Genomic DNA, 24,237 nt, shown 5'->3' with positions numbered 1-24,237 from the left:
TGCAGCAGAAGTCAGGGCAGTGATGGTTTGCCATTTTCAGTCTTTTTATGGGTAGTAGATTGTGCTAGAAAGGATGCAGAGGGTTGGTTGGAAAGCAGATAACGTAGAGGGTCTATAACTTTACAAAATTGAGAGAGTCTAGTTGAGGTAACGGAAGCAATTCAATTCTGTTGTATTGAACTAGGAAACTTAAAAAAAAAAAAGACAAGCTTACAAATTTATTTAATGTAAGTTTTATGTGGTATGGGAGCCTTCATAAGGAAATAAAGACCCAGAGAAATAACTAGACTTGTGTACTTTTATGCTAGGTTTGATGAAGAGTGGCAAGTCAAAGAGAAATGGAATGTTACAGTTAAGGAATGAGTGCTGTAAACTGGGGGGAACCCTGCAAGGCCTGTTTGTTGGGATTCTTCTTGGCTCCCTTTTGACCTTGGCTCCCTTTAAAATTTGAACCAAATTTTAACTCACTATATGGCAATCATACCTGCTGTATAATTTAAAACTTTTTATTGTGAAAATGTCAAACATCAACAGAGATTGATATTATGAATTTCTGCATATCCATTATTTGACTTCAACAATTGTCAACATTTTGTCACTATTGTTTTCTTCTGTATTTTAAATTTTATTTCCCCTGAAATTTTAATTTAATAGTTGTAAATGTACATAAAAATGGAAAGGATAGTATAGTGAGTTCCCATATACCTTTCACCTAAATTTACTAATCACTAATATTTTGGTATATTTGCTTTACTTCTCTCAAATATATATATATTTATATATATATATATATATATATATAAATATATATATATTCTCTCAAAAGTGTGTGTGTGTGTGTGTGTGTGTAGTTTCTTTTCTAAAACATTTGAAGGTAAGCTGCAGAGAACATTATACCTTGCCACTGTATCAGTTAACTTTTATTTTATTTTATTAGAAACTGTTTATTTTCCATCAACTTCGTTTCCATTTTGTTTGCCTTTGTAGAAGAACAGCTTAAGACTACTCAGTGGTGGTTCCTGCCCATTCAGTGACCTGAGCAGTGGAAGCTGCAGACCAGTCTTCACTGGCAAGCTCAACACCCCAGTCTTCAGTGGGGAACTGCTGAACAGGCACAGAGGCACCTGCATGCCTTCAGACCAGTCCGAACTTGTGGGTGAGTAGCGATGAACTCAGGAGCTGGAGCAGTCCATTCACCTAGAAATTCCTCCTTGGTCACAGCCTTTTCAGTGTTGGCCTGCTCTTCCTTTTCAATCTCTTCAGGATCCCATTAGAAGTAGAGCTAAGGTATGACCTCCTATGTGTATTCATGGGAAATGGTACCTTGCATGCGCAGAACTTTCTGGGCCAGCATCCACCACATCAGACCCACTGAGTGAGCTCCCTTGCTGTTGCATGGGATGACAGTGTCCATGTAGTGCAGAGGAGAGTCTGTGTTACACAGAGCAGTAGTAGGCAGGTCAACATCAGATGCCTCTGTGAGAGGCTGGTGGTCAGCCCTGGGATCAGTAACCACCAGAAGTCTTGGCTCCTGGAAGGCTGCCTGGATCTGGGTAGCGAAGTGGCCAGCAATAAGAGTGGCTCTAACAGAAGCAGCAAACTTCAGCACAGCTCGCTGGCCAGTATTCCTGAATGATATGACACTGACATCAGCTGGGCTTTCAATGGCAGTAATGGCTCGAGCTGCCAGCAGAAGCTTCTCCCAGGTTCCTTTCAGATTTATGATGTAGATACCATCACTTTTCCTTCTGTAGATGTACTATTCCATTTGGAAGTCAAGGTTGGTGCCACCTTAGTGAGTTCCTGCTGCAAGTAATTTGAGGACATCCTTCTCCTTCATTTATAGGACATCAAGGGCCCCAGACATTGTGAAAGTTTCCCTTTAACTTACAACAGGAACACAAAACAACACCATACGGACCCCTCCCTGGGTAGTGCAAAAGGCTGTATCAGTTAACTTTTACTATAAATCACCTGGCGTTTTAAAATAACCATTTATTGGGGCGCCTGGGTGGCTCAGTCGGTTAAGCGGCCGACTTCCGCTCAGGTCATGATCTCGCGGTCCGTGAGTTCGAGCCCCGCGTCGGGCTCTGTGCTGACAGCTCAGAGCCTGGAACCTGTTTCAGATTCTGTGTCTCCCTCTCTCTGACCCTCCCCCGTTCATGCTCTGTCTCTCTCTGTCTCAAAAATAAATAAACGTTAAAAAAAATTTTTTTTAATAAAATAAAATCAATGCATGTTCATTATTGAAATTTTGGAAAATAGAGACAGGTTTAAAGGGGTTGGAGTGGGGTTTTCTCCTTTAAATTTGTCTCTATTTTCTATAGTTTCTATAATTAACTTCAAGTAATTATCTTGAAGTGAAATGTTACATTTGATGACACCTTAGGCTCTAGGAAAAAGAGTTTATATAAAACTTGAGTAAAATGGTATGAGGAGGGACTTAGTTTATTATGTACATTTATTACATTTATTTATAATTTATTACATTTTTCCCCCCGCTGACTTCAGGGGCAGCTAGCTGGCTCATTTGGTAGCACATGAGATTCTTTCTCCTGAGGTCATGAGTTCAGCCCCATGCTGGGTGTAGAGCTTACTTAAAAAAAAAAAAAATTAAAAAACCACTTTACAATCCCTACTGACTTTTAATACATATATATTATGAGCTGAATTGTGTCCTCTCAAAATTCATATGTCGAATCCCAATACCTGAGAATGTGATTGCATTTGGAGAAAGGGCCTTTAAAGAAGTGATTAAGTTCAAATGGGGTTATTAAAATGGGAACCTTAATCAAGTATGGCTGGTGTCCTTATAAGAAGAGGAAATTTGGACACACAGAGAGACCCCAGAGGTGAGTGCACATGGAGAAAAGGCCATGTGAGGACACAGCACAAAGGCAGTCATCTGCAAGCAAGGTGAGAGACCTCAGGAGAAATCAAACCTGCCAGCAACTTGATCCTGGACTGCCAGCCTCCAGGATTGTCAGAAAATAAATTCTGTTGTTTAAGCCACCCCATCTGTGGTATTTTGTTACGGCAGCCTGAGAAGTTGATATAATTCATCTGCATAACTACCTTTTTTCTCTTCAGTATTGTAATTGACATCTGAGTCCCGGACTTTCTCATATTCTCAATATGCATATTCTCTGCAGATCATCATGGAGACATGGTAATATCCAGAGCATGTGCTCCTGAATTTCAGTGCTTTGACTATGTTACCTATTTGGTTAAACTCATAGGCTCTGTTGCATTCCTTGACTGAATTCTATTTTGAAAGAAGATAAATAACTTCTCCTAAAAGTCAGCACGAGGCTTGACAGATTGATGGTCAACATCTTACTGTGGGTCCTTCATGAAGCATGGATGAGTCACACCAACCTCCCCTAGCCTTGAAAATTCCATGATCTATTCCAAAACTCTGATAATTTCTCTAATCTTTTGACAGCATTTCCTAGTATGTGACAGGCAGTTATTCTGCACTTGTATTAGTGACAGTAAGAAAGACAGCTTTATCTATATGTGGTAATTCCTCAGTGGCTATTACTGACTTTACATGATTTATACTTTCTATAACTCTATCTCTGTGCTCTTTGGATACACATTTTTTTGAAGACAATTTAAGAACATTAAGACTCCAAACTTGGGTTAAAATTGAGCTTTGAATATAGTTGTCAGTCCCATTTATCATTCAGCTAGGTGTTGACAACATATTTTTTACCTCCTCTGGTCATACCAAACCAAAAATCATTGCTAACTTCATATAAAAGTAGTATCTCATCACTTGATGGCAAATAAAAGATATATTTCAATTTTTACATAAGACAGGAATAAAATAGATATTTTAGAACAAAGAAATATGAAATATCACAGAAAATTAATAATTTAAAACTAAACCCAGTATAGACATTTCTGCCTTTGTGGGGGGCAGGTATGGAGGTGAAGGATAGTGTTGGGGAGGAAGGAATTTTCCACTGTTCTAGATTCTTCTAACTGGATTAAGAATTACATTGACAAAATAATCTACATGCCAAGTTGCCCTGTTGTGGGGCAACCTGACCTTGGCCCCTACAATAGCATAATTCCTATTAGCAGTTGAGCAACAATCTTTACTTCTTTCTTCCTTCAGAAACTGGTGAGAAAGGAAGAAGGGAAAGACTGAAAATGCAAAGCCCCTGCCCATTTTTTTCTGCAGATAAAGAGTAGAATCTAGAGTTGATGCCCACAGTTATTAAAGCATTTGGGAGTGGAGGGGTGCCTGGGTGGCTCAGTCAGTGGAGGGTCTTGCTCTTGGTTTTAGCTCAGGTCATAATCTCGAGGTTGATGGGTTTGAGCCTCATGTTGGTCTCCATGCTGAGGGTGCAGAGCCTACTTGAAATTCTCTCTCTCTGTCCCCCAAAGTTAATAAATAAACTTAAAAAAAAAAAGCATTTGGGAGTAGGAATGTCATTGATGTGTCAGAGCCTAGTTAGTGGTTGAAACAAAAATGCTTTGCATAATAATACAAAGGAAATTGAGTTTATTAGGGAAATCTAGAGGAGGAAGGTATCTAAAGAGGAGAAGCAGGAAGTGTGGAATCAGAAAAGGAATACAAAAACATGGCAGGAGGCCAGAGCCTTTGGAGATGAAGGTGCTCTGGGCAAAATTCCAGTCATTGGTGTGGCCAGCAGACTTTAAGAAGGAAGGACATCTAAAGTTCAGCTTTCAGTTGTTTGCCAGGTACCACTGTCTTGTAGTCTCATCCTTCAGACACATTATTCCAGAAGTCCGAAAAGCTGCCGCACATATCTGAGGATAAATAAAAATGATTTTTCTCTGCTCGTAAAGGGGAAGAGAAATATTCCTTGAATATTTCCTTGAAACTCTTTGAAAAGGTCTCTTTAGAATCAAAACAGTCCTTGATTCCCTCCTCAAATGTTTGGAAAGATAGATAAATCTCTCCAGGGCTAGACAAGCCCCATCTCCTGTTTCCCTATGCAAAGATGTCTCCAAAGTCTGAGCTTCATACCCCCTTGAAAGATTCACATACAACTCTGAATTAATCTAGCAGACTATCTTGAGTAACTCTTTGTCTCTCAAGTAGATAATAGTTTAATTATTCTTTCTTCTGCTTTATGCAATTAATTGTGTGAAATTTTATCCTGACTTCAGAGTTACTCACAGGCTACTTACGTGCATGTACTACTCTGTTGGCTTACAGAGTAGTAAATTAAATTCTTGTACTCAATTCCAATGCGTGTGTTTGGCAGTGGGAGCACATCCCAAATACCAAGCAATTCTCAGACACCAGCAGGATGTCCCAAGAATTTAACTCAGTTCTGACACTACAGAACTGAGTTCAGTACAGTACAGAGTTCAGTTCTACAAGACTGCTCCCTACTGCCCCCCCCCCCCATTTCAGACACCAGCCAGTCAGAAGCCCAGACTATATTACCTGTGCTTCTAACTGTCTAGCTATAAATCAGATTCCCATAACCTCCTCCTTGGGTTTGATTGATTTATTAGAGATAGAAGAAATATTAAAGTAAGATATGAGAAGGGGAGCCTGTGTGGCTCAGTCGGTTGAACGTCCGACTTTAGCTCATGTCATGATCTTGCAGTTCATGAGTTCGAGCCTCATATCGGGCTCTGTGCTGACAGCTCGGAGTCTGGAGCCTAATTCAGATTCTGTGTCTCCCTCTCTCTGCCTTTCCCCAGCTCCTGCTTTGTCTCTCTATCTCTCAAAAATAAAAACATTAAAAAAAAATTTTTTTAAGTAAGGTGTGGGGAAAAGGCTTGGGGTTTCCATGCCCTCTCCAAGCATGCCACTCTCTCCAATCTCCACATGTTCACCAACCTAGAAACTCTCCAAATACCATCCATTTGGGGTTTTGTGGAGGCTTTATTAAACAGCCATGATTTATTAAATCATTGGCCATTGGTATTGATTCAAACTCCATCCCCTACCTCCTTTCCCCTCTCTAGAGGAGGTGGTTGGGGTGGGACCAAATTCCAAACCTGTAATCACATCATTGACTCCATTGGCTACCAGCCCCCATCATTATGTGCTTTCCAAAAGTCACCTCATTAACATAACAAAGACACCCATATCACTCTCCACAGTTAACAAAATTCCAAGGGTTTGAGGAGCTGCTTGAACCAGGAGCAGTGGACAAAGACCAAATATATATAAGAAATATATATTAAGAAATATATATTTGGTCATCTGAATGACAGTATCACAGTATCACAAGTCCTAAATCAGTTTTCTTTCTTTTCTACACTTATGTGGAGACGTCTCTCTTATTCAGAGGCCTTTTATTTCCCTAACACATGCAAAAGTCTTACTTTATGCTTTAGAAGGAAATTAAGAAAAAGGAGATGTAACTTATGTAACTTCTTTAGACAAAGCTCTAAAGAAGAGATATGACATCTATACACAAATAATTTATCAAAAGCAAAAGTTTAGAGCCAAAGAAGACAAGGAGAGATGTGGTACTTCCTCCCCCACACCCACTATCACCCCAAAACAGATGCAGGATCTTCGTACCTCAGTTGAGGTCTGGGACAAACACATAAACTAATACTTAACCTAATTGGGATTATCCTGTATGGGTTGTTTTGATTTCAACTCCTTTTTTTTTTTTTTTTTTTTTTTTAACTCAGCTCCATAACTCAAACTCATGAACCCAAGATCAAGAGTTGCATGCTCCACCGACTGAGCCAGTAGGTGCCCTGCTGATCTTTTTAAAAAATAGAACATTTGTGTAACATTTCCCATGTTATGGAACATTTTTAAAAACCTCAGCTTTCGGATGCCTCGGTGGCTCAGTCTGTTAAGTTTCTGACTGCAGCTCAGGTCATGGTCTCACAGTTCACGAGTTTGAGCCCCACATCGGGCTCTGGGCTGACAGCTCAGAAACTGGAGCCTGCTTCGGATTGTGTCTCCCTCTCTCCTTCTGCCTTTCCCCTTCTCGAACTCTTTCTCTCTCTCTAAAATAAACATTAAAAAAAAAAAATCTGCTTCGATGACTGTATGATAGCATTGAATGGATACCTAAACATTTATTTAATAAATTTCCTCTTTATGTTATCATAGATAACATTTCAATGAGTAGCTCTGGTTTTTGTTTATTTTGTATTTTTCTTATATTTTTATTTGAATGTAATTTCAAAGTTCCAAAAAATTTGCCAGAATAGTGCAAAAATCACCCATATACCCTTTACCTAGATTCACCTATCATTAACATCTTGTCTCGTTTACTCTACCATTTGCTTTTTGTGGGTTGGGGGGACTTTTTCTCTACCAACTTAGGTCACATTGGGGTCGTGGGGGCCTGTGAATTAATTGACAGTAGTCGAGTTCACAGGAGAAAGGACAAGATTTATTTATATACATGTGGGAGAATTCATAATAGTTTATATAGCAGTTTAGTAGGGGGAAAAGGTGTGGGTAGTTAAGAGTTTCAGTGAGAATGTATGCAGACTTTTTCCTCCCAATGTTAATGGACCATTTCCTTCCTGGCTGGAAACTCCCCTGGAGGGCAATTTATGGCAGCTGAATTCTCAACTACTGGTTCTGAGAGTCTGTTTACTCACAAACAGGAAAATTCCTTAAAGGGGGGTTAATGGCAGCTGTATATTCTGGGGGCTCTGCTTTAGTTAGCTAAGGAAATTTCAGATAAGATTTCCTTATGCATCTTTTGTAGCTCAAATGTTTCTCATTTAAAGTAATCTTTATGGTATTCTGGTGGTATTTATGGTATTCTGGTTATTGGTACTTTCATCTCTCTCCATGTATATGTATCTTCAATATATATACATATATGTGTAATATATATTTATTTGTATTTACTTGTATAAAAAGGAAGCAAAATATGCCACCCCAAAATATGCCTCCTTAGCATATTTATTATTTTAAGTTGGTAATTTTTAAGAAACTGCAGACACAAGAGAAACTCTGAGAACCCAGTGGAAGTGATCTTTTTGTAAGAAACATGTACATTTATTTATAGGAGACATCTCCATTTCTGTAAGGGTTTCTCCCTGAGTGTACCAGGATGAAGAAGAAACTGTATAGTTTCTTAGTCTCTAGAAACTGTTACCTGTGGAGAAAGCATGGAATTACATCTACATTACAACCTTACTTTTTATTTTCTGTGCTTTTCTTGGTAACCTCCCATAACTGGCTCCCCACCCCCAACCTCTTCTTTTGTCTTTAGCTGAGGATGGTATTTAAGGAGATGCCTTTGGCCATCTGGGTGAGTTACTCAGTTTTCTTGTGTCTCTCCCATGTATACAGGAGGTATACATTCTATGCCCTTTTGCTTGTTTTTGTCCTGTTGGTCTGTCTTATATCAACTTAATTTTAGACCAAAGAACCTAGACAGGAAGAAGGGAAAACTTTTTTGCCCCCACAGACGGTGACCACGAAGGACTGGCTTGACTTTGCTTGCTCTGAGGCTGCAGCAGCTAAGTGATTCTGTGACCTCTGACAGGAGCCAGCAGAAGGTAAGAATTCCTATCATGTCAGTCTCCCAGTTCTCTGCCTGCTGGGTCTGATGAAAGCAAGCATGGTAAGGGAATTTTTCTTTTTCTAAATGTATATTAGCAGGAGGAAATATGTCTGGAACTAGTTCCTTTGGTATAGTGATTCTGGTAAAGAATTGTTGTGGAGCAACCTGATTGGGTGGAGGCTGGCCGTGTGGGCGGTGAAAGAATTCACCCAAGGCAGAACAAAGGAGATAGAAGTTTTGAATATACTGTCAGGGAGCAGCAGGCAGGATAGCAAAGGAGAGACTGCCAAGAGGCAATGATGGGGGGCTATAGTTAGGGAGGAAGTGAAGAGTTATGGGAATATATGGAATTTTCCTTTTTTTGGTAACTGTGCCCAGTTGTAAGAATCCTATTGGTCAGCTAGGGCTTATAGATATTTTGAATGAGCCCATTTGCATTCAGCTGGGTGGTCACTGTGGGCCCTTTTACCATACTTAGGGTGCCATTGCTCAAGCCTATTTCCTAAAAGTGGCCTCTGCATTGGTAAAGAGTACTCTTGTTTTTTACTGATCCTTTCCTTCCCAGAGATAATCACAATTTTTCTTTGTTTCTGTCTGCTGTGTCATCTGTTACCTTGTTCTATGTCCTAAGAGTGTGGCTTTGTGACCAGTGAGAATATTCTGTCTGGTCTCCCAGGCAGAAGGTGCACTTACTGGTGTGCATTTTGATGGCCAGTTGAATAACAGGGGTTCTGAGCCACAAAGTCACAAGCAGAATTCTCTTTGTCTAACTGTGCCAGCTCTCAGGGGAGTTTGTTATTGGAAGTCCTGGCCCATAAGGGGCTTTTGCCTTCTCAACCTCCATTGTTCTGTTAGTGCTGAAAAAAATCCCATTATAGTAGCACCTACCTGCTATCACAGATTACTAGGACTGTGTCTGGAGGTATCTCATGTTCTTGTAGGAAACCGGAAACAATATTTTCACCACACCATTCTTACCACTTATAACAATGAAGGCCTTTGCTTTCTTAGACTACCTTTGGGAGTAAGCTTTCTGGTTCTAAGAAGGTCTGCATTTTTTTGCACCCTCTTGTGGGGTGGCTCTTTCATCTCTGGTTAAGCCATAAAAGTGCTCAATGGTTTGAGTTGCTGTTAAGATTAATAGACCCTCATTAACTGCCAGATAATGAATTCTTTGACTTGGACAAAGTTCTATATTTGAATTTTTTTTTTTTTTAAAAGCAAGCTCTTCCCCTAAACAATTGTCTTATTGGTACCTGTAGAAAGACCACATTAAAAAGTGGACACAAAGAGGTATAATGGCTAGCCTTAAAGACTCTTCACAAGGTGAAAGAACAGAAATTAGACTTAAGGAAAAAATAATATCCACATCAAGCATAAATTCCTTTCCCTCAAACCTGGCCCCATCTGCCTGTTTTTATTACGGAAGCTGGTCTGGATCACCTGGCAGAAGAACCAAGCGGCACTCGGAGATCTTGGAAGGAAGGAGGTTTATTTTACACCCGTGGGCTCAGAGGAGATTATTTTCCAGAGATCTGAGCGTCGAATGCAGGTGGGAAGGGTAATTTATAGCATCATCTTCCGCATTCCTGAAGGCTTTTGTGCCGGCGCACGCACAGCTAACAGGACAGGAAGAACCCGGAAGAGGAGTCTCTAAGCTGAGAATTAGAGCTTGTTTTAGTTCCGTGGGCCATCTTATGGTGCAGAAATTTACTTATTTTCCCAACAGTAGTAATTTGGCGCCTGAGGCAAGCAGGGTGGGAACAAAAATCTGCAAGGGAAGTCTTCAGGCAGGGATTGAAATTCCCTTATCGGTCCTGTTGGCCACCATATAACAGATTTTTCCCTAATGGTTTAACTTCCCTTTCCTTACAAGATTTATAAAGAACACTCTAGCCTAATCTCTGAGACCAAAGTATACATGTTATTAAGATAAATGCTGAAAGGTAGAAAGTGAATTTACCAGAAGCACCTGGGACAGGCAGTAGGGCTTACTTTGCTATTTCTTCACACTCCTACTTTTCAGGGCCCTGTAAACAACCAGCTTCAGATTTTCCTATGCAATCTCCTTTGTGGATCTATCCTAGACCCTCCACCCAAAGAACTCTTATCCCCTGTATAGCAACAGATCTTTTAAGTTATAAAGCCCTTCTACCTCCATTTTTAGAATATCTTACAAAATTTAGACAGGAGTTAGAAAGTTAGTAGTCATTCACAACCCACCTCACAGAGGAACAAATGACCAAAATTACTCCCAGGCCCTCAAAAAAATTATCAGCTGAAGTCCAATGTTTAGAGGCTGATAAAAGGCCAAGGTTGAACTGTATACTCAGAAAGAAGGCTTTTGTTAAAATATTTATACAGAGTTTACAAAGGCATAATTATTTTGATTCCCACCTTTAAAAAAAATTTTTTTTAATATTTATTTATTTTTGACAGAGAGAGACAGAGCATGAGCGGGGGAGGGGCAGAGAGAGAGACACATAGAATCCAAAGCAGGCTCCAGGCCCTGAGCTGTCAGCGCAGAGCCTGACACAGGGCTCGAACTCACAGACCGCGAGATCATGACCTGAGCCGAAGTCGGATGCTCAACCGACTGAGCCACCTAGGCGCCCCTATTTTGATTCCTATCTTAGTTAGAAATCTCCCTGATATAAAGAAGCAAGTTTTTTTTTTTAATTTTCTAAATGTTTATTTATTTTTCAGAGAGAGAGAGAGAGAGAGACAGAGTGTGAGTGGGGGAGGGGCAGAGAGAGAGGGAGACACAGACTCTGAAGCAGGCTCCAGGCTCCACGCTCCAAGCTGTTAGCACAGAACCCAGTGTAGGGATTGAACCCAAGGAACTGTGAGATCATGACCGGAGTCGAAGTCAGACATGTAACTGACTGAGCCACCCATGTGCCCCTAAAGAAAGAAGCAAGTATAGTTGAAAAGATGATCATGTCCTTGATATTCAGACTGTAATCCATTTTTTTTTTAAGTTTATTTATTTTGAGAAAGAGTGTGTGCACATGCGTGTGGGAGCAGGAGAGGGGCAGAAAGAAAGGGAGAGAAACAATCCTAAGCAGGTTCCGCATTGTTAGCACAGAGCCGGATGTGGGGCTTGAACCCATGAACCATGAGATCGTGACCAGAGCTAAAATCAAGAATTGGATGTTTAACCGACTGAGCCACAGAGGCACCCCTGTAATTCAGTTTTTTAGGACAATTAAAACAACTGTTTTTGTCTTGCAACTCTCTACAAAGCCAGAATGTGACTCTAGAAGCAGTTCATATCCCACCTATCTTTACCAAATCCCAGACCTTGTACATTCATCTCAAAATGCTTGCAGATATTGGGACGTTGGAAATGGAATTTTCCTGCACTTCAGAAAAAGGAAGGGCATATTTAAATTACACTAGACCGCTGATAATAGGCAAATATGCCCCCAAAACTTCCACTTGGGAGAAAACTTGTATACTTTCTCTGTGCCTTTGCGATGTAGATTTTTTATGCCCTTTTTCTTTAGGACCTAAGAGCCATTCTTTGAAATGCAAACTTTAGGGAGAAATTTCTCATTAGTAGGGTTATTAAAGACAGAGAGAGAGAGAGAGAGAGGGAGGGAGGGAGGGAGGAAGGGAGGGAGGGAGTGTATTTGGAAATTAGGCAAATGAAAAATCTTCTCCACAAATATTGGTAACTGTAAGGTCCATGGTTGTGTCTGTGTATGTTTATGTGTATCTATGAATGTATATTGTAGATGTGTGATAGTTTTCTACCTCCAGATGGTATTGCCAGAATTAATTTGTGAAAGAGCTCTATGTAGTTGGCTTAAACAAACAAGTGCTTATATATATTTAGTGTTTATAAAAATTCTGAAAAAAAATGTAACTGAATAACAGAAACTAACCTGGATGCTTTTCAAGTTCACCTGATCTAGGATAATCTTTGGTAAATAAAAGCTACTTGAAATGTATTGGTTTAATTAAAATAGACATGTTTTCAGAGTTACAACATTAAATGTAATGTAGATAGACAACTACCTGGGTTTACTAATCAAATTTATATTATCTTTGTTACAAAATTCGTCAGCAAGACATGAAATTTTCATTACTAATCTGAACATAATTAAGAACAAGTGAATTAAATAAGTGTAAGTGAGGTTAAAGTTTATAGATGATTTTTTCAGCAATATTTTTGTCTACTTAAATGGTTTCCCCAAATATTTTTGGTAACTTAAAACCTTAGAGTTTTACTAAGTTAAATTAGATGATGGAAATTCATTAAATATGTAGATCATTTCCAAATAAGATAAAATACTGAAACATTAATTATTGAACATAGGTTTTGATGTGAAAACGTTGGGGTTTGGAGCAAATGGTCATGAAAGAATTATTGAGGCCTGTTTGGTGCAAAAAGGTGGTCTTATTAAAGCGCGGGGCAGAACCCGTGGGCAGAAAGAGCTGCGCTGGGGTTGTGAGGAGTAGCTGATTATGTACTTTCAAGTTGGGAGAGGGTTAGGGATAGAAAAAATCTCTAAGGAATTTGGAAGCAAGGTTTCCAGGACCTTGCAAGGCTAGCTGTTGTTGGGATGAAGTTATTTACTATTCTTTAGTAAAACCTTAGTCATGAGACCCTTCAGATGTTTATCAGTGGGCCATATGTTTGAAGGATGATTGCTAGCATACATCTTGGTGGGTAGAGATAAAGGAAGTTGCCAAAGGAATGTTTATATGTTAAAGGAGACTTACAGGATCCTGGAGGTCAGGCTCTGGCTTATTTTAGGCTAAAGTATTAACATGGAGGCAGTCGAGTTCCTAGAGGAAGGTCACTGTAAGTTGTAAGGAAATTTAATTTTTTCTATGTTTCTTTTGCCTTTGTTCTCTACATCAGGTTTATCTACTATTATCTTCTTATAACAGAAAAACTAAAAACGCTTGGGTTTGTTAGTAAACATGTCTTGTGCCACTTAGAAAGATTGTACTATTAAAGGGGGCACATGCCTCTAGAAAGTATGATATGTATTCATAAATTTGCCAATCTAAAGAATGCCAGTGTAACAGGCAGTTTACAATTTCTTCTTAGTTTTTACTAGAAACTAAAGTCTCTAAGGGTTAAGAATTCTAATGTATGCAATTAAAACTGCTAGAAATCATAAGGGACACATTTCTATATGCAAAGAAAGTAAGATGTATGCTTTTATTAAGAAAAAGTATGAAGAACAGAGTTGCATTTTTGTTGAGGGAAAAGAAAGTAATTTTGTCCTAAAGCAAAGCCGATTATCTCTAATGAGAAAGAGAACAAGGGACCAACTAAAATAGACATAGAAAGTTGTGGAAGGTTTATGAAAAAGGAATTTTGGCAAAGGAGTTTTATGTGTGATCAAAGTGGATAAGATTGAATTAATTTGTTCTAAGTTTTAAAAACAAGCCTTAATATCAATAATGAAGTTATATAAAACTGGAACTTAATTTTCTTTCATTAAAGAAAATTAAAAATGCAAAGTTTGTGTGAATTATTGGTCCGCTCCTGATAAGAGGTTGTAAAGGGTCTTTCCTTACCTTCTGGGTGATTGCCTAGAACAAAGAATTTGTATCTATTAAAGTGATTTCCTGTGTTTCATGTTGTTTTTGTTGGGTTTTTGATTACTAAAGTAAACCTAGTCTTCTTGGTATTAAAAGAGCTAAGTTTTGCTCAGAACTGTGTAGCCTTTGAAGACTTTGTCACTTGGTTAAGTAGATAACTAAGTATTTCACAGTGACCTATGATGATCCTATTCAGTCAAGTGTCCAAACATTTTGATACGTTTGAAGTTTCCAAGATCAAATTCTTTTTTAAAAATTTTTATTAAGTTTTTAATTTTAATTTAAGTATAGTTAACATACAGTGTAATATTAGTTTCAGGTATACAGTACAGTGATTCAACAATTCTATACATTATTCAGTGCTCATTATGATAAATGTATTCTTTAATCCCCATCACCTATTTTACCTATCCCCCCACCTACTGCCCCTCTGGTAACCATCAGTTTGTTCTCTATAGTTAAGAGTCTGTTTCTTGGTTTGTCTCTGTCTCTCCCTCTCTTTTCCTTTGTTTTGTTTCTTAAATTCCACATATGAGTGAAATCATATGGTATTTGTCATCCTCTGACTGACTTATTTCACTTAGGATTGTACTTTCTAGCTCTTTCCATGTTGTTGCAAATGGCAAGGTTTCATTTTTTATGGCTGAATAATATTCCATTATAAATATATATCCATTTTTATCCATTTATCTTTATCCATTCATCCATCGATGGACACTTAGGCTGCTTCTGTAATTTGGCTATTGTAAATAATGCTCCAAATAAACATAGGGGTATATATACCCTTTCAAATTAGTGTTTTTGTATTCTTTGAGTAAGTACTTGGTAGTGTGATTATGGGATCGTAGGGTAGTTCTATTTTTTAATTGTTTGAGGAAACTCCATACTGTTTTTTATAGTGGCTATCTATACCAGTTTGCATTCTCACTAGCCAGTGCACAAGGGTTCCTTTTTCTTCACATCCTCATCAACACTTGTGGTTTCTTCAAAATCAAATTCATTTTCATAAAGTTTATTTTTATTTATTTGGAAAGACAGAGAGTGTGTAGGGGAGGGGCAGAAAGAGAGGGAGACAGAATCAAGCAGGCTTCATGCTGTCAGCACAGAGCCTGATATGGGGCTCGAACTCACAAACCGTGAGATCATGACCTGAGCTGAAATCAAGAATCAGACGCTCAACTGACTGAGCCACCCAGGCACCCCTCAAAGTCAAATTCTTAATGAAGTACTTTTGATCTGGAAGAAACCTTGGGATATTTTAGAAGGTTCCAAGAAGCTCTTAAAAGATTTGTTACCTAATTAGGCTTATTTAGTATATTAAATTACATGGGAAGTATTGTCAAATAAGTGATGCTAAGCCTTCTTAGGTTATATTTGTGAAGATATGTTATTAATATAAGTGTTCTAGAAAATGTATGAAGTTTTTAAAAATCTTGTTTGTCTTGGTATAATGTTAGCACTTGTAATTCTAGTTATTATCTTGAAGTGTTGTTTGTCACAGAAGTAACCAAATTTCCTTGTTAATTGCATCAGAGTGAATTCTCAGCATTTCTTTAACCTTGGGCATTTTTAAGTCTTTTGTCATTTATAGACAGTTATTGTTTTACTCTGATAATTTTGCAAGTGTGTTTTATCTTCAGATATTGATGGAAAGGACTTTTGAGGAATACAAGGTTCTGATAACCTTAAGATCACAAAAGTGAACTGGGGAAGAATTTCTGGAACTAGTGGAAAAACTAGATTCAGGCAAAAAAGAATTAATAACATGGGACTGAATGAACTGAAGAGGATAATTATATTTTTTATGTTTTGGGGTTCTTTTGTTTCAAATATTGCTGATTTTTAAAGATGTTTTGTTTTTCCAGATTTAAGGAAACTTTTTTTCTTAAGCTAACTATAATTTATAGCAATTTGATAAAATATACCTTTGTGAACAAACTGAAACATTTATATTTTTCTCCCTACCCAACCCCTCCAGAATTCAGAAACTTGCAGTGAGCATTCTTACATTTTTTATGGCAATTTATTTATTTGCATAAGTTCAATAATAATGTTCTCCTATAACAGGATACAATTGTAAACATTAGTTATATTACCATGGCTTTGACTGGAATGTCATATTTGAGAGAGATACACATAGACTCAGGTATGACCAGACAGTTTTAAGGAACTAAGGTTGACTTTACGGAACTAATAAAGCCCCTTGGAAAAACTGCCTGGTACCTTGTTTGTACAGAGTTTCCAGCAGCCTTACCAGGTGAGTAAGGATTGTCACTTTCTGGCAAATGCAGGAACCTTAGGATATTTTGTGGACCTTGAGAAGAGGAATTTACCCAGATCTATAGGTATTACAAGGCGAATCTGATGGCAAATCTTTGGCTTTGCTTTCTGGCCTGGAGAAGCTTTTAAAAGTTCAATATAAGACTCCTTAAGAAATGTTCCAGCTAAGGAGATTTAAAAAGAGCCTACATGGCCAACCACTATTCTTGCCATGCTTATGTAAATAATCAGGCCAAGTTTATTGAAACCAGACTTATTTTGCAAAAAAATTAGCCATAATTTGGCTACCTCTGGTGGAAATGAGGGTAATTTTAGAGAGAAAAAGTAAGTTTCAGTAACATACTTTTATGGATATTAGATTCTAGTTCTGATTCATTGTCTTTGAGGGCTTGTTGTTTGCCTACAAACTGGACTGGATCCTAAATTCTTCTGGTTTCCTCAAATATCAGGCTGTGACTCTCCAATTAACATTTCCAGTTTTCTTGCATCCTTTTGATTTGGAATCATTGAGAACTAAAACTGCCCCTTTTTTCTGAAGTCCTAAAAACTAAAGCTAGACAACTCGATATAGATTTTGGAAAATTGCTACAATAGCTCATGTGCAGACTGTTCATGCCTATTGCCATGGGGGCCACTCAGAAAGATCACCAGGGACATCCAAACTGCAAAATACGAAATCTTTCAGATTGCCACTGCCTGCCCCCACTTTATCTGAAGATGCTTTGACCCTAACATCTAGTCTTGACTGGCTCCTACCTAGACTCAGAACCTGGTTTATAATCTGCTCCAATCATTAACCTTTTGTTTTTCTTTTGTTTCCATAAAAATGCCTCTTATTAATTACCTGATTGCTTGTGCAATATAAGCCTGACCTTGGGAGCCCAGTTGCAAGGTCACCTCCTGAAATGAGACACAAATGTTTAACTGAACTGACATATTCTCAAGACAGAGACTGGTTCAGTGAGATACGGAGCAGTCTGTCAAATTACATTCTGAGTTTTGAAACTTTTTTAACGTTTCAAAGATAGAACTGAAGGGAGACAAAATATACCAACCCCAAATATGCCTCTATGGCAGAGTGATTATTTTAAGCTGGTTATTTTTAAGAGGCTGCAGACACAAGAGAAGTTCTGAAAGCCCAGTAGAAGTTACCTTCTTGTAAGAGACATTTACATTTATAAGGAAAATCGCCATTTGTAATGGTGTCTCCCTCTATGTACCAGGAAGAGAAGGATATCTAAATCTAGAAACTCTTATTAGTGCTTAAGGCATGGACTTACATCTGCATTAGAACCTCACTCTTGTTTACTGTGGTTTTCCTGGTAACCTCTCATAACTGAATCTCCACTCCTAGCATCTTCTTTTGCCTTTAGCTGAAGATGATATTTAAGGTGATGCCTTTGGCCATTTGGGGGAGTTACTCAGTTTTCTTGGGTTTCTCTCATGTAGATAGGAGGTATACATGTTAGTAATTTTTTTTTCTTCTGTTAACCTATCTTATATCAATTTAATTATTAGACCAGCCAAAGAACCTAAAGGGTAGAAGGAAAAATTTTCTGCCCCTACAACCTATTTGTCTATCTAGATAGATGGATGTATAGATTTAAACTCAGAGAATATGTAGGTTTTTGCGAACCATTTCTTCCCACTATATTTAACCCTAATACTCCAGTCTGTATGAACTGTTAGAAGATAATGGAGGCATATTTATAATTTTTTTAAAGTTTATTTGAACAAAAATTGATTAGAATCTAGCAGTATCACACCAGATGTGGTTAAGGGTAATCCACTGACACAAGCAGGGGAAGATTTTTATAGAGAAAGTGTGGAAACAAAGAAATTATTTGATTGGCTAAAACTTATGTTTGCCTTATTTGGAAAAACCTAGCTGGCTGGGTGTGATTGGTTGTCCTTTGGTTTTGATTTCTTAATGTTGAAGTATTTACAGTCTTAGGTTTTAGTTTGCTTATGTGGAATGCTAAGGTTTCAAAACCACCCTAGTCTAATGGCCTCCTTGTTTACTTATTATAACATTAGTAAGAACAGGTATATCTGTTACATAACCACAGTGCAGTTATCAATTTTAGCATACTTAATATTGATATAATTATATTTCCTAATCCACCATCCATAATCCAATTTTGTCAATTGACCCAATAATGCTTTTTATAGTAATTTTTTCCTCTTCAGCACAGGATTCAATGTAGGTTCAGGTACTGTATTTAGTTGTCACATCTTTTTTAGTCTTTCTCATTTTTTTAAGATGTTACTTTTAAGTAATCTCTACATCCAATGTGGGGCTCAAACACACAACACTAAGATTAGGAGTTGCATGCTCCACTGACTGAGCCAGCCAGGAGCCCCTTAGTTTCCTTTAATATGGAAGAAGTCCTTGGCTTTTCATCGTCTTTTATGACACTAGCAGTTTTGAAAACAAAAATAGCCCCCTGAAAACACAGTACAATATGCCTTATTTTGGGTTGGTCTAACATTTCCCGAAGATTAGTTTCAGATTATGCATCTTGCCTAGAATAGTACATTAGTAATGTTATGTCCTCAGGAGACCACACCTGGAGGCACTTAATGTATGTGCCATCTGTCTCTCATTTGTTGTATTAATTTTGGTCTGGTCAAGGGGTTGTCTGGGCTTTTTACATTATGTTAGCTGGGGTTTTTCTCTTGTTACTAATAAGCAATCTGTGAGAAAAATTATGTTCAGTAGTACAACTCTGGTGATTATTAGATTCTACTCTTGTTAGTTATCTTTGAAGGTTTTTTATGTACCTATAAACTGGAGTGTATCCTGAAATCTTCTCATTTCCTCAAGTATCTGGCTACAACTCTCCAAACTAACATTTCCGGTTTTCTTCACTTCAGGGCTGTCCTTTCTCCCTGAAAATTGAAGTTGGGTGACTTGATATAAACTTCAGAGAAATCACTGCAACAGATCATGTATAAACAACCTTTATGCCTGTTGCTGTGTGGCCACTCAGAACACGTGATGGCATCACCAGAGACATTCAAACTGAAAAAGATGCTATGGGCCCAACATCTAGAAATCATTGGCTGCCCTCAGGACTCAAATTGGGCTTTTTATAGGCTGCTTCAATCATTAACCTTTGTTTTCCTTTTGTTTCCATAGAAATGCTTCTTATTAACTACCTCCTTGCTTGAACCTTATAGGCATAGTTTTGGGATCTCGATGTGTTACTGCTGTAGGGTTCAGAACATGTCACCCTAAAATGTGCCATGTTGGCCTATTGATTATTTTGAATTAAAGGTAGTTGAGAAAGAGTCAGTGCAAGGATGTTCTGACCTTCCTTTGCCCCCTCTAAGTGAGAGACTAAGAGAAAAATTACCAGGTGTACCCACAACTGCAAAGAAAACACCTTCACCACCCCCCCCCCCCCCCCCCCCCCGCCGTTCCCGGAACCAGCCAGGGCGTGCCCAGTTGTGGTCTGACCTAAAGGCGGGAACCAATCAAGTTCTGCTGAGTGTTCAAATTTAAATGTCAACCAATAACAGCACTGTAACCACCAAAAAATCCCTAACTTGTTTGTGCCTGTCTATAAAAGAAGCTGTAAGATCCTCGCTCGGGGCCTCTTAGCGTCACTGGCAACGAGTGCGCGGAGGACCGGGTTCGAACCTGCAATAAACGACCCTTGCCACTTGGCTTTGACTCTGGACTCTGGTGGTTTGTTTTCGGGGGGTCTTTCGAATCGGGGTATATCATTTGGGGGCTCGTCCGGGATCCCCCCAAACCCACCAGACCCCAAGTCAACGGGTCGTCCCTGAGACCGATTGGTAAGTGAGCCGGCTCTGTCCGTTTGTTTGTTCGTTTCTGGCTCTCCCGCGGGGGATCTGTATCGGTGACTGACATGGCCCTGGCGGACGTGCTATAGGGCAGTCAGTCGGGTCCAGTAGGAGACGTCCACTGGCACCCGTCTGGGGCATCTTTTTGGGCCCATCGGAATTTTTCTGTTCGGGTGGCAGACACCCGAAACGCGCTAGCGATCTAAGTGTTGTGTTAAGTATTGTGTTCTCTATTCTATAACCTTTAAGTGTTAAACTCCTTCTCTTTCACAGGTGACCTGGCCTGGCCCAGCCAGAAATCCTCATAACTTTACTGTTTCTCCTTTTAATCCTTTCCTCCACCTCCAGGATACAGATGGGCCAATCTCAAAGCACTCCCGTTTCTCTCCTCGTTGCTAACTTCAGGGATGTTAGAACCAGAGGACAGAATTTGAGTTTAGACATCCGGCGGGGAAAATTAATAACCCTCTGCCGCTCCGAATGGCCAACCTTCGGCGTTGGCTGGCCAACCGAAGGAACTTTCTGCCTCCCTATAATTGCTAAGGTGAAATCAAAGATTTTTCTACCGGGTCGCGAGGGACGCCCGGATCAGATTCCCTACATTCTTGTATGGCGGAACTTAGTGGAAAATCCACCTCCTTTGTTGGCCCCCTTCCTATCCTCGGGAACGTGTAAGGTCCTTGCCATGTGGCCTGCAGATCCCCTAAAATCAAGGACGCCAGCCGCGCCCTTGTATCCCATATTGCCCGATAGTCAGGACCTACTACCCCTAGACCCTCTACCCTATCATCCCCCTCCCCTCGTACCCCAGGCTCTGCCCGCAGCAGCCGCCCCACCAGTCGCCCCGCTAGTTGCCCCCCCCAGGGGAACCAGGAGGACGGGAAGCGGCAGCTGCGCCGGAACCAGGAGGACAGGAGGCAGCAGCCGTGCTGGGCCCCATTGAAAACGAAACCAACCTCGAGGGGCCAGCCGGCCGAACCCGCGGGCGCACCCAGCGTGAGCCAAACCCTCGCCTCCCCGACTCCACTGTGGCCCTACCCCTGTGGGAAATAGGACCCCCAGATGAAACAGGCAACCCCCGACTCCAGTATTGGCCCTTTTCCACCAGTGACCTTTACAACTGGAAAACACAGAACGCTCGATTCTCTGATAACCCTAAAGACCTAATAGCTCTTTTAGACAGTGTCATGTTCACCCACCAGCCCACCTGGGACGACTGTCAGCAGCTCCTCCGCATCCTGTTCACTACAGAGAAGCGAGAGAGGATCCAATTAGAAGCAAGAAAGCTGGTTCCCGGAGACGACGGTCGGCCGACATCTAACCCTGACCTCATTAATGCGGCTTTCCCTCTAACCAGACCTCCACAGGACGAATGGGACTACAACACGGCAGAAGGTAGGGGAAGGCTACTCATTTATCGCCAGACTCTGATGGTGGGTCTCCGGGCTGCAGCTCGCAAGCCCACCAATTTGGCTAAGGTATATTCGGTTGTACAGGGAAAGGCAGAGAGTCCAGCTGCTTACTTAGAGAGATTAATGGAAGCCTTTAGGCAGTTTACCCCCATGGAGCCAGAAGTCCCTGAGAACCAGGCTGCTGTTGTTATGTCCTTTGTAAATCAAGCAGCTCCTGACATTAAGAAAAAACTCCAAAGGCTAGAGGATTTAGAAGGTAAACAGATCCAGGATCTGCTCCGTATAGCACAACGGGTCTACAACAACAGGGATGCCCCAGAAGAGAGACAGATCAAGGCCACAGAGAAAATGACTAAAGTCCTGGCCGCTATAGTCCAGAAAGAACAGCCACCCCCAGAAGGCATTCAAACAACATGCCCTCCCAGGTGGCACTTAAAGATCAATGCGCCTATTGTAAAGAGAAAGGCCATTGGATATGAGAATGCCCCAAGAAGAAACAACCCCGCCCCAGCAAGGACAATGGCAGCCTAAAATAGCCCCCATACTGTTTACCCAAGATACAGAATAGGGAGGACGGGGTTCAGATCCCCTCCCTGAACCTAGAGTAACGTTGCAAGTGGAGGGGACCCCGGTCCAGTTCCTAGTTGATACCGGCGCACAGCACTCAGTTCTGGTCAAGCCCCATGGAAAAGTATCTGAAAAATCATCCTGGGTACAAGGGGCCACCGGAATAAAGAAGTACCCCTGGACAACTCAGAGGACTGTGGACTTAGGAACTGGGAAGGTAACCCACTCCTTCCTGGTCATTCCCGACAGCCCCTGCCCCCTGTTGGGGAGGGATTTGCTTACCAAAATGGGGGCCCAAATTCATTTCCAACCGGGGGAACCCACAGTGACTGACTTCCACAACCAACCCATATCTGTACTCACTGTGAAACTAGAAGATGAATATAGGCTCCATCAGGAACCCACTCCTCTGGATCAGGGCATCGAGCCCTGGCTTCAACGCTTCCCAGATGCGTGAGCAGAAACGGGTGGTATGGGGCTAGCAAAACATCGCCCAGCCCTATTTATAGAGGTCAAGCCCGGGACCCCGTCCGTGTGCGCCAATACCCTATGCCCGCGGAAGCCAAAAATGGCATCACACTGCATATCCACCGCCTCCTTGACTTCGGGGTCCTACGTGCCTGCCACTCAGCATGGAATACCCCCCTGCTGCCTGTGCGCAAACCCAACAGCGGGGAATACAGACCAGTGCAGGACCTGAGAGAAGTCAATAAGCGGGTGATGGACATACATCCAACTGTTCCTAACCCCTATACTCTCCTGAGCGCCCTCGGTCCAGAAGAACAATGGTATACTGTTCTGGATCTAAAAGATGCTTTTTTCAGCCTACCACTAGCGCCTAAAAGTCAAGAGCTATTTGCATTCGATTGGACAGATCCAGACAGGGGCATAAATGGCCAGCTCACTTGGACCAGACTGCCACAAGGATTCAAGAACTCTCCGACCCTGTTCGACGAGGCTCTACATGAAGATTTAAGTGAGTACAGACAACAACACCCTAATATAACTCTCCTACAGTATGTTGATGATCTCTTAATAGCTGCCGAGACACCCGAAGCCTGCATCCAGGGAACTGAAGGTCTCCTGCGAACTCTGGGAACCTTAGGCTACCGCGCCTCAGCAAAGAAGGCTCAGATCTGCAAGTCAGAGGTAACTTACCTGGGTTACTTACTGAGAGGGGGACAACGCTGGCTAACGGATGCCCGGAAGGAGACTGTCCTTCGTATTCCCAGACCGCAGACACCACGACAGGTGAGGGAATTCCTAGGGTCGGCTGGGTTCTGCAGACTATGGATACCAGGGTTTGCTGAATTAGCAAAACCTTTATACCAGGCAACAAAAGATCAACAGCCCTTTAGTTGGATGGAAGAAGCCAAACAGGCCTTCCAATAAATTAAAACTGCTCTGCTATCAGCACCTGCCCTGGGACTCCCCGATGTCTCCAAACCCTTCCACCTATATGTAGATGAAAACCGAGGCATAGCTAAGGCGGTGCTAACCCAGCATTTGGGCCCTTGGCGCAGGCCAGTAGCCTATCTGTCTAAAAAGCTAGATCCAGTGGCCGCCGGATGGCCACCCTGTCTCCGGATGATTGCAGCCACTGCCCTAATGGTAAAGGACGCAGATAAGCTGACCATGGGCCAAGAGCTACAAGTCACCACGCCGCATGCCATCGAGGGCATCCTCAGGCAGCCGCCTGACCGATGGCTGAGCAATGCCCGACTCACTCATTACCAGGGACTGCTGTTGAACCCCCTCAGGGTCATCTTCACCCCCCCAACGGCCCTGAACCCAGCATCACTGCTGCCAGACCCAGACATGGGAACCCCACTTCATGACTGCGCCGACATACTGGCTCAAGTTTATGGGGTCCGGGAGGACTTGCAGGATCAGCCATTATCGGACACAGACGCCATCTGGTTTACCGACGGAAGCAGCTTCGTTCACCAAGGACAAAGGTATGCGGGGGCGGCCGTGACTTCAGAGACCGAGGTGGTGTGGGCAGAAAACTCTACCCCCCGGAACCTCAGCCCAGAAGGCAGAGCTAATAGCCTTAACCCAGGCCCTAAAGTTAGGAAGAGACCGCAAGCTAACCGTGTACACTGATA

The 24,237-nt window shown here is 41.1% G+C and overlaps 1 protein-coding gene and 2 pseudogenes across 2 annotated transcripts in view; 2 read left to right on the top strand and 1 right to left on the bottom strand.

Moving 5' to 3' along the window:
• LOC144612764 (small ribosomal subunit protein uS2-like) overlaps nt 1-24,237 on the top strand; it is a 95,297-nt pseudogene that overhangs the window by 50,843 nt on the left and 20,217 nt on the right. The window lies entirely within an intron of this gene.
• LOC132683330 (small ribosomal subunit protein uS2 pseudogene) lies at nt 991-1,867 on the bottom strand (annotated as a pseudogene).
• Nucleotides 20,506-24,236, top strand: LOC144612823 (uncharacterized). Its single transcript, XM_078432559.2, has 4 exons — nt 20,506-20,902; nt 21,015-21,545; nt 23,169-23,278; nt 23,867-24,236. The coding sequence occupies exons 1-4, from the start codon at nt 20,506-20,508 to the stop codon at nt 24,233-24,235; spliced, it is 1,407 nt and encodes a 468-aa protein (XP_078288685.2). The 3' UTR covers nt 24,236.

Source organism: Panthera onca, chromosome C2, assembly GCF_046562875.1.
Source record: "Panthera onca isolate mPanOnc1 chromosome C2, mPanOnc1 haplotype 2, whole genome shotgun sequence".
In the NCBI taxonomy this organism is placed as follows: Eukaryota; Metazoa; Chordata; class Mammalia; order Carnivora; family Felidae; genus Panthera; species Panthera onca.
This window is presented reverse-complemented; position numbering and strand designations above follow the sequence as displayed.

What these genes read in the sequence shown, in the direction of transcription:
- LOC144612823 (XM_078432559.2), top strand. Translation starts at nt 20,506, where the DNA reads ATGGGCCAATCTCAAAGCACTCCCGTTTCTCTCCTCGTTGCTAACTTC. An exon ending in GTATCCCATATTGCCCGATA is followed by an intron (nt 20,903 to 21,014) that starts GTCAGGACCTAC and finishes TGCCCCCCCCAG; the next exon opens with GGGAACCAGGAGGACGGGAA. An exon ending in GGACTACAACACGGCAGAAG is followed by an intron (nt 21,546 to 23,168) that starts GTAGGGGAAGGC and finishes ATCTCTTAATAG; the next exon opens with CTGCCGAGACACCCGAAGCC.